The following is a 13,568-nucleotide window of genomic DNA, read 5'->3' on the forward strand; positions in this document are numbered from 1 at the left end:
TTAGCAAATGCATGTTATTGAGTTTTAAAACTTTCAAAAGTACACTGAAAGTCCAGAAATTTATCATAGAAGTGTAACTGAGTCCTCAAATTTTCAAAAAGTGCAATCAAGTCTTAAAACTTGTCACGAGAGTACAATTAAGTCTTAAAACTTTGAAAAAGTGCCATCGTGTCCTAAGACTTGACACGAAAGTTCAATCGAGTCCTAAATCAACCTTGCATTATTTTCTCTTAATCATATTCATGCCTTTATCCTCTCCCACGCTTTGATTTTCAGGATTCGGGATATTGACAACAATCCATTGCCATTCCGAGAGCTCCATCGTGGCTGGTGCGGAGTCCCAGCCCACCAACCAAGTCTCCACTTGGAGACATCGATAGCTTGATGGGGGTTGGTTGGCGTCGGTGAGCGAGGAATGATTGTGGAGGAAAGATGGAAAGAAGAGGAAAAAGGCTTGTTTGCATTGTACTGTAACATAGTGTTTTGGCAGCTGTCTTTCTCTTCCATCCCTTCCTCCATTCAAGTCTCCACTTGCCCACCACCATTCCTAGCTGCTCTGCATCCACCATGGCCTTCGTCGTCATCCTATCCTTGTTGCTTTGCTAATGCCTTCGTCCCATCTCTCTCTCGAGAACGAAAGTATTCGGTGGTTACAATGAACCACGTGATAGGCTGAGAGGACATGTATTTTTTTTTTTGTTGAAATGAGAGTGTTAAGTGGTTACAATGTACCATGTGATAGGCTGACGTGGCATGCATTTTTTGTTGAAATCCAATCACAAATTACCACGTGTCGATGACGTGGACATAAAATAAAGAAAATTGAAACTCTTGCTTTTTTTTTCTCTCTTCTCCCCATCTGTTCACAAAGTCGCTGGAGCCACATCCGAGCCAAACGTCCATAGCCAAGCCACCTCCTCCGTCGTTGCGGGCTCGCATTTGTTGCCCGTCCATGGCCGAGCCAACCACCCAGATTGTCATTGCTCGCGGTCACCCCTCCATTTATGCATAAACCCCACAATAACTAGCAGCTCGTCCATTTGCTTCACTAGGGTGTCAAGTAAAGGCGGAGACATTCAAGTCAATCTCACTTGAGACTAGCAATGGCATAGCCATTGAAGCATACAACATTGGAGTAAAGGGCCGTCACATAAAAGAGCAAAGTTGAGATCTTTCAAGGCCATCGATATGTCTCTATATAGATCTGGAATTGGGGCTGCTCCAAGTCTGTCCAACTACTCCTTTTATGATTAGATGGCACCAATGAGCGATGCGAGGTTTGTCCATGGCCATCGTTAGTGTATTTCGACCAGATTTGGGAATCTGGGCCTTGCGGAAATCTAAAAATCCAAGGTCCATGGTCACAAGCAAGAGTAATCGGAGCTCAGGGAAATCTGGCAATCCAATGCCCGTCGCCACAGGCGGAGTGGAGTCGCTGGCACTTGCGAAAACGATGGTTGCATATGGCCAGGAATAGAGGAGAAAGTAGAGAGAGAGAGGATTGGATTACAACAGAGAAATTATTAGGGACAACAAATTTGCCACGTTAGACTTAAGATAGTCCGTCAAGAGCGCGACATGTGTCGTGCGGGGCCCACCCGTAAGAAATTTTGTGTAACTAGAGATAGCATAGAAAAATAACCCTTTCCCGGATTATCAATATCCATGAGGAAAATTTTCTAAAAAAATCTTAAATCTATTGCACTTTTGTCAATTCAGTCTTAAACTTTTAAGTTTGCCAATTGAGTCCTAAACCTTTTCACTTTTGCCAATTGAGTTCATCCAGCTAATTTTGGCCTCCCGGAGTTGACGTGGATGCCGGCCAGCACTGACCGTTCGGCAAACGCTGATGTGACAATTTTTAAATATTTTAATGTATTTTTTTCAAATTTTTTTCCTTTTTTTTTCTGGTCTTTTTCCCTTTTGCTGGTCGCCGGACCGACCAGAGACGAGAGGCCGACTCGCCCCCGCCGACCACTGGCGAGGGCGAGCCTTGCTGGCCCTTGGCTGGGCGAGGTTAAACCTCGCCAAGCGACGGCAAGGTCGAGCCTCGCCCAGCCAAGGCAAGGCCGACCTCACCGTCGCTGGAGAGGCTAAGGGCCGGCAAGGCTCGACCTCGCCCATATCTGGTGAGGCTGATCTCGCCATTGCTGGGCGAGGGAGACCCAGGCGACGGCAAGGCCGACCTCGTCGATTTGGACCTAAGCCAACCAGTGGCCTGCGAGGCTCGCCTTCACCAGTGGCCGGCGGGGTCGAGCTTCGCCAGAGGCCGGCGAGGTAAACCTCGTCGGACCAGCCAGAGAGAGGAAGACCAGAAAAAAAGGAAATTTTTTTAAAAAAAATATTATAATATTTTTAAAAAAAATTGCCACGTTTATCGTTAGCGAGACGGCCAGTGTCCACGTCAGCTTCGAGAGGCCAAAATTGGCCGGATGGACTCAATTGGCAAGAAGTGAAAATGTTTAGGTCTTAATTGGCAAACTTAAAAGGTTTAGACTAAATTGGCAAAAGTATAATATGTTTAGGATTTTTTGGACAATTTTCCCATATCCATGTAGAGTGCTCCTAAACTCACTAGCAAAATTGGCTAGTTAGATTGATAATGCACGTTTTCAAAATATAATAACTCGAAATTCGGTAGATAGATTCGTAAAACTATTGTAAGCTCGTGCAATTAGTGAGAATATTACCATTGTGGGTAATTTGCCAAACACCTTAAAAAAGTAAAAGCGCCCTTTCCACGATTGTCATTATTATTGGAAAATTGTATCGAACAGGCTCTTCATTTCTAATCATCGAAAAGTATTATATTGTACGGAGTAAATGACAAATGTCATAGGCAACATAGATTAGAAAAAGAAGTCGGGGACCGTGTTGTCTTCTTATTTATGCTAGATAGCTTCTTTATTAATTTTTAATGAAGAGTTTGTACAGTAGTTTATAGCACTAGTAGTCAAAGACTCGTGTGATATACGGATTTGATATTTTTCTAAGTGATCATAATTATATTAGAAAAGTTTATAATTTACCATAACTGAATGAAATTACTAATGCATGTCATCGATGCTTAACTAGTGAAGTCTTTACTTCATCGCTTTATCTTAGTTTTTCGGGCATGTCGAAGGAAACTTTCCCCAACCATCCCCAAATTGGAGGATTACGGCCATGACATTACTCGCATTTATATACAACTTGTAACCCATTCATCAAAATGGCAGATAGAGGAAGTTGGAGCCCTTAGCTTTTTTTAATTCTAAGATGATAATGCACTTGAACAGAGAAACCTTAGAAAATCATTTAGAATCAAACATAATTAGTCAATGCTACCCTTTAAAGAAGAGATTCATCTTTGGGTTGCTCCACCTAAATCATCTCAAAAAATACAAGTTATGATAATCAACCGAAACAATCTTCGATGGATCCATGGGCAAATTTGTGGCATTTAGAACTAAAAAATTTGAAAACCGCTATTAACGACCGCTCTCCACTGCCTAACTATAGTTAGTCAATTGTCAAATAAAAAAAATGGTGTACAAATTATATATTCTTAACTAGAAGAATTATTTTAATATTTGAACGATTAATGGGGCAGCACATGCCCAACTCAATATAAGTGGTACGCGTAGGGCGCATTGGGGATGGGCCTGGACCACGAATTTCAGATTTTTTCTCAAAATTCATTTAAGATCTCGTTAAGATATACTTTATCGTGTACCAATCTCAATATATAAAATAAAATAAAAAAGTGGGTCCGTATGCTTTGGGCCTAAGTTCATAATTCTCCTAGATATTTTTTTTTCTTTTTTTCCCATTTACACCATCAGAAAACGAAATGGATCCGATCCACTTCGGTCTATTTATCTTACTATAGGTATCTCCCAAATTAAAAAGGAATGGAAAGAAATTCAAAGATACCCCTATATCTGGCGCCTTTGTTCGAAATGCCAATTTTTTTTTTTGTCTCGTTTTACACGTGAATCCTGTTAAAGTGTCATGCCTACAATTTGTATCTTAAGAGAGTAACTATCGACTCAGGACCAACCGGTGGTATCCAATGACAGCGATTGAGGATCAGCAAATGCCGATCGTGGACCACTTGGAAGCAAATCCATATCGAAGCAAATGTCTATAGGCACTAATTCAAGATAGATAGACGATCGCCTATAACAGACTAACGATATATTATAGGATCAAGTGGCCTAGATGAAGATCGATTTGTTACGAGTCGAGACCGGCCATCGAGTATACAGAACAATTCGATGGCGACTTGGAGCAAGCCAGCAAAGGGGCGGGCTAAATGGCGACGACTAGGGAGAGGGACTGGTCGACGGCCGAGGGGGGCAAGATCGACTATGACCGTGGGCGAACCTAAACTCACAAGAGGCCAGTCGGCGACAGAACATGGGTCCATCATCAGGGCGACGATATGCTTTCACAAAATCCGAGGGCATCTTCAGATAACCCTTGTTCTTTTCTTTCGAGAGCACATTCGAGAGCAACAAATTAGGGTTGATCGGCTCGATTTAACCAATGTAACCACCCTATGTATATTAGAACTAGAGCCCCAAAATACATTGGCTATCATCATACCTAAACAATGGGCCCCAATATACAAACCCATAATCTTATACACTTATCTAGGGAATAAGATAAAGTACGTACACATTCCCCTCGGGCATATTAAATGGGGAAACAAGTTGCGGGAAGCGCCAACTCCACCACCACGACGCCAAGGGCCCCCAATCTGCGGCAACCCATGAAAGATGGAGCTCAAAAAGAAAACAGGTGAAGCCATTGGAGAGCGAAAAGAGAGAGCTAGCTAAAGAGTCGCCAAAGGACAGAGAAAAAGCAATAAAGTTTGCTTTTTTCTCGAATAAACTTTCTCTCTCTCGTTGGATTGGTGGCTTTTTCTTCACGTGTCTGCTCTCAAGGAGACCGACCCGCCAAAACCGGCACCAAAACCAACCAAGACCCACATGCCCAAGACTGGGTAGTGTGCCCCTGCAATAACTCAGCCCCCAGCCAACCTCAATCCCTCCTCTCTTTTCTTGCACGTTTAATAAGCTGCAGCAACGCCAAGTGGGTTTGTGCTCGTGGGGGCGCATTGCTCATTCTCTGTCTGTATCCTCCGTGATGGGTCTGTCTGTCTGTGTCTCCCTCTAACTAGGGTTTGCGTCCTAGATTCTATTCTTGGCTAAATTTGGCAAAAACAAGATCATTTTCTTGCCCCCCCTCGCCCCAATACTTCTCTCCCTCTCTGTCTCTCTCTTCCTGCAAGCATGACCCATTTTTAGCAAAGCCTCCTTTTTTGCCTTTTGTGGTGTTGTTTTGACAAATTGTTTGCTGGCGATTGCTCTCTCTCTCTCTCTCTGCATAAGGAGAGTGACAGAGTAAAAAGAAAAGTATATACTTGCTCTACTTTTTTTTATATTTTTCTTTTTTGGGTTTCTTTAGGAAGGTGAGGAAGAAGGAGGAGGAGGAGGAGGAGAAAGAAGGAGAGACAGAAATGGCGAGAGAGAAGATTCAGATCAAGAAGATCACCAATGCGACGGCGAGGCAAGTCACTTTCTCGAAGCGACGAAGAGGGCTCTTCAAGAAGGCCGAGGAGCTGTCCGTGCTTTGCGATGCCGATGTCGCTCTCATCATCTTCTCGTCTTCTGGAAAACTCTTCGAATACTGCAGTTCGAGGTAATTTTTTTCCCCTCCTCCTTTTTCCTCTATAATATTTCATCTTACTTTAAATGTTAATATGTGAGAGCTTATAGTCTTCCAAGTGTGTTCAAGGTCTTATCGCATCAGTCATCCGTCTCACTGTTGGGTTTTCTTTCTTCTAGACTGCCTATCCGATTAGAGAGTGGGAGAAAATGTGATATGCATTAAATACATGTATTTACTAGCCGTATATGCAACTTGGGTGTTTGTTTTTCGTCGGAATGCTAAATTGTCACCAAAATCGAGGTGATATTGTCTAGAATGATATGATGCAGTAGGTACACAAAAATAGGCCAGTAGTGGTGGGATTTGATAGGTTGAACTCTGGATTTCATCAGACTCAAATAATACCGTGATGGATGTTTATCACATGCACCTTTTTTCAAGCTGATTGTGAATGTGGTTTCTTTTGTTGGATTTCATAGGGAAGTTTATGTTTTGAATTCATGACGGGGTCTCCTTCCCTTTCACGGGCCTTCTGGGGTTATCATGGAACTATGAAAGATTGTTGCTCAGAAAGGGACTTGTTTGAGGAAGGAAATAATTATTTGGATTTAGAGAGTATGTACGTGTCTCTCTTGGTTTGTCATTTAGCTAGTTGTCTTGTGTGTCTGGAGAATACGAAAGTATCACAAGAGAGATTGGTTGAGAAGGGGCGTGTATGGAAGAGTAGTGTAATGGGATTTATTCCTTCATGCCATTACTGCTGAAGTGTTGGACTTGGCAAGACAATGGACGATGCGGGAGAAGATTTGGATGAATAAGATGTGGTTTGATGAAGAGTAAAGTCCTAAGTGCATGAGGAAGGTTACTTCTGAGACTCCTATATCCTTATCTATTGAGGCACGTTGGGTTTTTCTGGAAAATATGTGAAATTCTTTTGAGCATGAAGAATATGGTGATGGGTAGGGTTTTCTCATTGGAAGATACTTAAATGGCTTATAGAACCTTTAAAGTGAGCTTATTACTTAACATAAACGACAGTTTAATGTTTGATATCATACAACCAGGTACTATAGCAAAATTTAGTTACGCAGTTGGACATATCTAAATAAAGTAGATCATTAGATTGAAGAAGAAATTAAGAGTTGTATCCTTGAGGTAAAGTTAGTGATCAAGCTTATAGGTATAGTTATATGTGGGCATCCTTGAGATACTTGCAGAAATTAAGATTTGGCCTTTTCTCTTCATGAAAAGAAAGTACCAGCAATGACTATTTGGACCTTTATGCCATTGCGTTTGATTCTGAATGAACCCTTATCCCACTTAGAATATCGAGTGAGCAATATAAAATGTCACAATCTGATTTTCTTTTTCTTTTTTGTTGGGGAGGGGAGGGGGGAGGTTGGGATGAGGAATGCTAAGTTACCTGGAGATCTTATGCAAACACTCTCGACTGATTAATCCTTTTATGCAGGAGATTAGCCAAACGAATAGAAGTAAGTTTGCATAGTTTGCACTTTGTCACTAGTAATTATATGGGAGATGGGTTTTTAGATTTTGATCTTCTACTTGTTTTCTGGCTTATCAAAGCTATGCGCTATAGTACAAAATGTTATCTCTACCAGGTGCCTCTTTTCTGAGAAATCTAGAAGGTAATGCATGCTTAGAGTTGCTGTTGGAAGTGCTGGGGGCATCAATTCAATGGGAACTATTGAATGTCTACATGTGTAGGCATCTATCTCAATATAATTGGACTTTGATGGAAGTATGATAGGAAAGCTGAGATAGCACTTGATAAACAAAGTTGGGTTGCAAATTCTGATTAAGACGAATTGCCTGCTTGTGAAGATTAAAGGCAATGCTTATAAGAATCTAAAATCATTGAGTCTTTACTGAAGTACAGGAAAACTATTGGATCCATTATTTGGTATTTCTGGTGCTCTAATCATCAGATCTCTGTGCCTCCAGTTGACATTTCATGCGGTTCATTTACCTGAGACGATCTATTTTTTACCATGATGGGAATTAGAAGAATATTGCGGGAAGTGTCACAACGATACGATAAATAGAATGAGTTGTAAAGCAGGAAACATCTGCTTTATTTGATTTCTTTTGTGAAATCTCATCTAGGTCTCACGGTTCTTGGACTTGTGATAGGCAAATTGGTCGATCTCGTATAATTAGTCTGGAGTGACACTTATCTTTCACAAATATATTGAACTTGACATGGTAATTCATTACTGGTTCTGTATTTGAACTTGCAAATGTGCTCGATGTTTCCAATCTCATTTAATTTCGCGTTTGCATTTGCTTATTGACACTTAGGAAGGTTCATAGATATGATGTGGTAATTGTGAAACATGAGAGGTTTTTCACTGTCATAAATGCAGTGCAAATCAGTTTGAGATTTGGATGAGCCACTTAGGCTTAGGGACAACATGAGATGAGGAGATCGATTTATGCTTTGTACTTACCGATCTTTGTCATGGGAATGGAACTTTAGTTATCCTTTAGAGTGCTTTTCGTTGAAATATTTTCCCCGTGAAGACGCTTCGTTTGGAATTTAGTCTTTTGGAGCATCTGTCTTCAATGATACATAGATAAATGATCCTACAGCTATTTGTAGTCCCGAAAACTAGTTGGTGAAACTTCTATTTCATTCTAGTTATGAGTAATGTTGAACATTTTTTGCCTTCGTATATTGTGGGAAGTCAAATTAAGTTGTATCATTGGATAGGGTTTCCAAGATACGGAGAAATCTAAACATCAGTCACAATTGTTCTTGTCCAAATTCCTTTCCTTTCTGAGCTTGCAAGTTGCAATTATGAAACTCAGGACATATCCACATTGCAAGTTTTGTATTGAAAATAAGCAGAGAAGTCAGCTTGAATGGAAAATATTGAAATCTACTCTTCCATGCTGCAACAATAGAAACATGTAGCATCTTTTAGATCGTTTGTCATGACTATATTGAAGACACCAAAAGGAGAAACTTTTTATGCCTCCGGCAACGCCCCTTAAGAGCTTTGATCAAGGAAAAGGGCCCTTCAAGGGATTACAGCTTTGCTTTGTTGGGAAACAATTCAACCGTACACTTGGTACAATGAAATGAAGTATAAGATGAAAATGGAACTGAGGGAGAAAAAGAATGGAAGAGAAACGTGTGACCAAGAAGTACCAGGGAATTTAAAAAGAATAATATTACATGTCAAAATTTACCTTGGAAAGAAATAGGGAGAGGTATAAAAATGAAGATATACTTGGAATCAATAATTATTGCTTTTGTTAATTGGAGCGGAATCGACCAATTCCTGTGCTAGAGGAATGGGAGTTGCATCTGGAATGTGCTTTTGGTATCTAGTAAAGTGCAGTTAAATAAGGAAAAGTAATGGGATCAGAACAGCAATTCCATTCTGGCCCTATTCCCTTTTACCAAACTTCTTAAAAGAGGAAAGAACTTGGAGGGATGAATATTCATATGAAGAAGTCGGTAAGCAGTCTTGGGTAACGAGTTTGGATTATTGATGATGTATACACTCTTTACATTTTCATGCTACTTCCGTGTCAATGTCATCAAAAAAGTGCAAGTGAAAATTAGCATTTGCAATCTCAAATGTCCCAAGCGTCTTCCTAACAATAATCACACACATTGTGCTAAATGAGACATGTCAAGATTGCTGAACTCCTCCTCGGCATGTTTGGATGAATGAACGCCTTTAGAATGTCCTCGACGATCAACGACAGAGTACTCTGTGGATAATTTTCATTCATGGTGGAAAATTGAAGTGATATAACTAGTATTTGCTTCTGCATCTTTGTCCAACAGTAACATTAGCTAACCGTTATGGAAGAATGAGCCAGAGTACAACTCGGCTATGCTTGTGAAGATTGATGACCGACCACATAGTCCTGTGGAATAGAGTTCTGACATGAATATTGCATTGAACTTTTGTGTATCTCAACTGCCAATAGAATCTGTAACTTGAAAACTAGCTATTTTTATCTTTCATCCAGTTATGCTTCGGCGCATTAAACTTTTTGCATTATGAAGCATGAAGGAAATTCTCGAACGACATCATTTGCACTCCAAGAATCTTGAGAAATTGGATCAACCATCACTTGAGTTGCAGGTTCTCTCTCTCTCTCTCTCTCTCTCTCTCTCTCTCTCTGTTGAAATTATTCATTGGTCCATTCAATTCCTTATAATCGACTGAAGAATTATGAGAAAAATTGCTCATTTGCTCAAGGTTCTGCAATTCAGCAAAAAATAAGAATTGATTCACCCTCTTCCAGAGGTCGAATATATAATCAGTTTCATTAAAAACGAATTCTTGTCCGTGTTAAAGATTCAATTTTTGAGGGAATACTGATACCGTGCAGCTTACAAGTCCACTAGTTCAATGACCACTTGCCAGCTTTCTAATTTTCAAGGCCTTGTTATTTGTTTCCGAACCTCTGTATTATGAATTGTTTAATCAATCATCTATCTTAGTGAGATCAGTCTACTTTCTTCTTGGTGAAAAAAGTGTAAAAGGAATTAGCATATTTTTCTAATAGTGTTGCTTCTGGATTTTCGTGTTGATTCTGTTCTTCTCCTTTGCAGTTAGTAGAAAACAGCAACTACTCTGGGTTAAGCAAGGAAGTTGCAGAGAAAAGCCACCAATTAAGGTACAAATCTAGAGGTTATGCACTTCTAACTGGAGTCGATGTGCAATGTGAAACCTTCTGTTTGGCAGGCAGATGAGAGGGGAAGAGCTCCAAGGACTAAGTATCGATGAACTGCAGCACCTAGAGAAATCGCTCGAAGCTGGGTTGAATCGTGTAATAGAAAAGAAGGTCATGAGATTCTTAGTTGCAGACATATCATTGTGCTCACAACCCAATATGCTTCGTGAAATATGCTACCTTCTAGCAGATACATTAATGTTCTCTCTGATTTAATATGCTTCATGAAATATGTGGCCCTCTAACTTTGTGTTCTTGGTTTATTTCAGGGCGAAAAGATCATGAAAGAGATCACTGACCTTCAACAAAAGGTGAGGTTCCTGAATTATGTTCATGCAATCACTCACTTTTGCTCTTTATAAGAATCGGTGGGTTGGAGATGCATTTATTTACATTCTGCTGCTAAGCGGTTGGTGGTTCAGTGTTTGCATTAGCGGAGTTAGGACAAGAGGAGAGTCTTCTCTGTAATGTACGTGTAGTGGTTGCAAGCATCAATTATCATTGTTCATTGTAATCTTTCAACAGGTTATCAAAATGAGAACACTTAATTGGGTGTATGAATTGTTAGGACATCATGAAGTGTGCAGTATACAGTTCTTTTTCAGGCAAAAGACAAGAATTGATAAATACTCGATCAGGATCAACTGTCATTGCAAAAATTTACCCAAACAAATACTTGAATAAACGGTCAGATGGGAGTCATTCGCTTCTGTTGTTTTAACTGTTCAAGGTCAGAGTTTGCTGTGGTGATTTGTTTGTGATATACACCAAATGGAATAGTCCTTGCTGCGAGAACACTCGGTAGAATGCATATTTATATCATTCTTTCTGTACCTCACATTGTTTCAGGGAACCAAACTAATGGAAGAAAACAAGAGACTAAAGCAACAGGTATGCAATGGTCCTAGAGTTTACTGTCCCTGTAGTTGGTGAACTCAAATTGTCCATGCAATTTCTTGCCAATGGCATTGTGCATGTCTGGGTCAGGTTACCGAAATTTCGGGCCGGAAAAATGCTGCCACTGATTCAGAGATCATTAACGAAGAAGGCCTTTCGTCAGAGTCCGGCACGAATGTCTGCAACTCCAGCAGTGGTCCTCAGGAGGACGATTGCTCTGACATTTCCCTTAAGTTAGGGTAAAGCTCATTTATTCATTGGTTGTCTCCAGGCGAAAATATGTTCTGTTTTCTGAATCAACCTTAAATCAACTTTTCTTAAACTTTTCTCCAGGTTAACCTACAATGGCTGATCTGCTGTCTAAATCTATAACAATGATGGGATGCATGATCTGATCTGTTGCCAAGAAAAGCTGGAGAAACAACACGGTCCCTTGTCCACGGTAACATATACTGGGAATGACAATGATTTTTGTTTTTTTTTTTTAATGGAAAATGCCGAGTCCATTACCGCTTTTTGGGATTGTTTATTCAGTATTCTTCCAGTAAACTGTTCGGTCACTCTTCAACCGAGGATACCATTCGACTTAATCAGGAAGAGCCTTCAGATTTAACCATCTTGTCAAATTTCAGGCTCTTTACGATAGGATGAAGGGATAAACAGGTTGCTGTAATGGGAATTGTCAAGATTAACATGAACAAGTACGAGAAATGCCAAGGATATGTAGTAAAAAATTTTGGGAACCTATGGATATATATATATGTGTATATATATATATAGGGTTTAGGGTTTAGATTATGTATATAACATTATTATCTCTTCTTCCTATATATATATATATATATATATTCCAAAAGATAAAAGCACAAATAAATAATAAGTTTAAATTTACAAGATAGTTTTTAGAGAAAGTAATGTGCATATGAAAATTAGGTAACATCTTCTTTTTTGGTCAGATAGGTAAAATCTTATACTGTATATTTTCTATAAAAATAGTTTAATTATTCTTTTGTATATCTCCAGCACATTTACTTCTTACTTATTATAGTCCTGTATATATTTTTACGCACAAAAAGTAAAGTAAATATTTGTTAATCGAGGAGTTACAAATAAAGAGTGAAAGTAGGAAGAGATAATAATGTTAACAGAGGAGAGCTCTAAGCCAAGCCAACTAAACAAAATGACCAAAAAGTGGTGTGAAAGCTCCATCTTTACTCCGTTTGCAAAACAGCTTTCACCATACGTTAGACGTTACATGCAATGAGAGAAGAAGATGCCATTTGCCTTATGAAATGCTCAAATTAATTAAAAAATTTACTGGCAAGTTAGAAAAAAATAATGATTTTCACTTTAAATGAATGGTTTCATTTCCACTTGAGCATATGCAGAAGCACCATAGTATTATCAATCTCAAATTATCACCTCCTCCCTCTATCGATTTAATAATGAAATAGCTTGATTCTAGATGCAACAACAAAAGTCGATTCGAAAGTGCAATTACCAATTATATGTCGTTACATATTTCATTTTACCCCAAGCAAACATGGTCTAAACAAACCATATACCTTGTGAGATGTACTAATGTATAAGAATTACAATACCCTAGAATAATTTTATTTATATCATCAAATGACGATAATTTAAATGAGTACTCAACCGGGGTTAAGTGCAACTTTGTCAAACGTGCTATTGGGTCTCAATTATTTTTTCATAATTAAATCTTCTAATTTTGTAATGTGTCCAATCGATTCCTTCCATTATATGTAGTCAATTTTGACACATCAGTGTTAAGATGTGTTAAGGGCAATAGGCCCTAGCCTAGAAGTTTCTGTGCACTCGAATCTTCTAATTTTGTGATATGTTCAATTGACTCGTTTCATCATATGTTGTTAAATTGTGTAATGCAGCGACATTGGTATAAAATTGGCAGATGGCCACTTAAATAATAATGATAGGGCCACCACATTGAAAAATTTTAACACAGAAGAAGAATTGATAAGGGTATTATCGCCATCCACCACTGGCAAAGGTCGCGCAGCCTTTGTCGGAGGTTTGTCAAGGGTAATTGGCCTTTAACAATCTCCGGCGACACCATCTCCAACGAGGCCCCATCGGTCCTTATGTGCACAATCGAGGGTTAAGAAGCCCTGGCCTAGGTTGAGTGCTCAACCGAAGGCCAGCACGCCCTCACCTAGATCCACCAATAGTGTTGCCACCGCAAGACAAGGGCGCGAGGGCCCTCGGCGATGGCAGAGGGCCGTTGCATATCCCCTGCCCCCGGGCACGATTCT

The 13,568-nt window shown here is 39.7% G+C and overlaps 1 protein-coding gene across 1 annotated transcript; it reads left to right on the forward strand.

Moving 5' to 3' along the window:
• The first annotated feature begins 4,668 nt into the window (after positions 1-4,668).
• On the forward strand, positions 4,669-11,994 carry LOC115663963 (MADS-box protein SVP-like). Its single transcript, XM_056305150.1, has 9 exons — positions 4,669-4,785; positions 5,455-5,688; positions 9,707-9,785; positions 10,259-10,323; positions 10,392-10,491; positions 10,650-10,691; positions 11,230-11,271; positions 11,368-11,516; positions 11,611-11,994. Exons 1-9 carry the CDS (start codon positions 4,685-4,687, stop codon positions 11,627-11,629), a joined length of 831 nt encoding a protein of 276 aa, XP_056161125.1. The 5' UTR covers positions 4,669-4,684; the 3' UTR covers positions 11,630-11,994.
• The last annotated feature ends 1,574 nt before the right edge of the window (positions 11,995-13,568 follow it).

Source organism: Syzygium oleosum, unplaced genomic scaffold (assembly GCF_021117445.2).
Source record: "Syzygium oleosum isolate NSW1041296 unplaced genomic scaffold, Sole_v2.1 Sole_v2.35, whole genome shotgun sequence".
Lineage (NCBI taxonomy): Eukaryota > Viridiplantae > Streptophyta > Magnoliopsida > Myrtales > Myrtaceae > Syzygium > Syzygium oleosum.

Bases quoted from the DNA above. Each gene is read 5' to 3' on its own strand.
- LOC115663963 (XM_056305150.1), top strand. From the start codon at position 4,685: ATGGGGAAACAAGTTGCGGGAAGCGCCAACTCCACCACCACGACGCCA. The intron at 4,786-5,454 runs GTGAAGCCATTG...GGGTTTCTTTAG, and splicing joins GGAGCTCAAAAAGAAAACAG to GAAGGTGAGGAAGAAGGAGG. The intron at 10,492-10,649 runs GTCATGAGATTC...GGTTTATTTCAG, and splicing joins ATCGTGTAATAGAAAAGAAG to GGCGAAAAGATCATGAAAGA.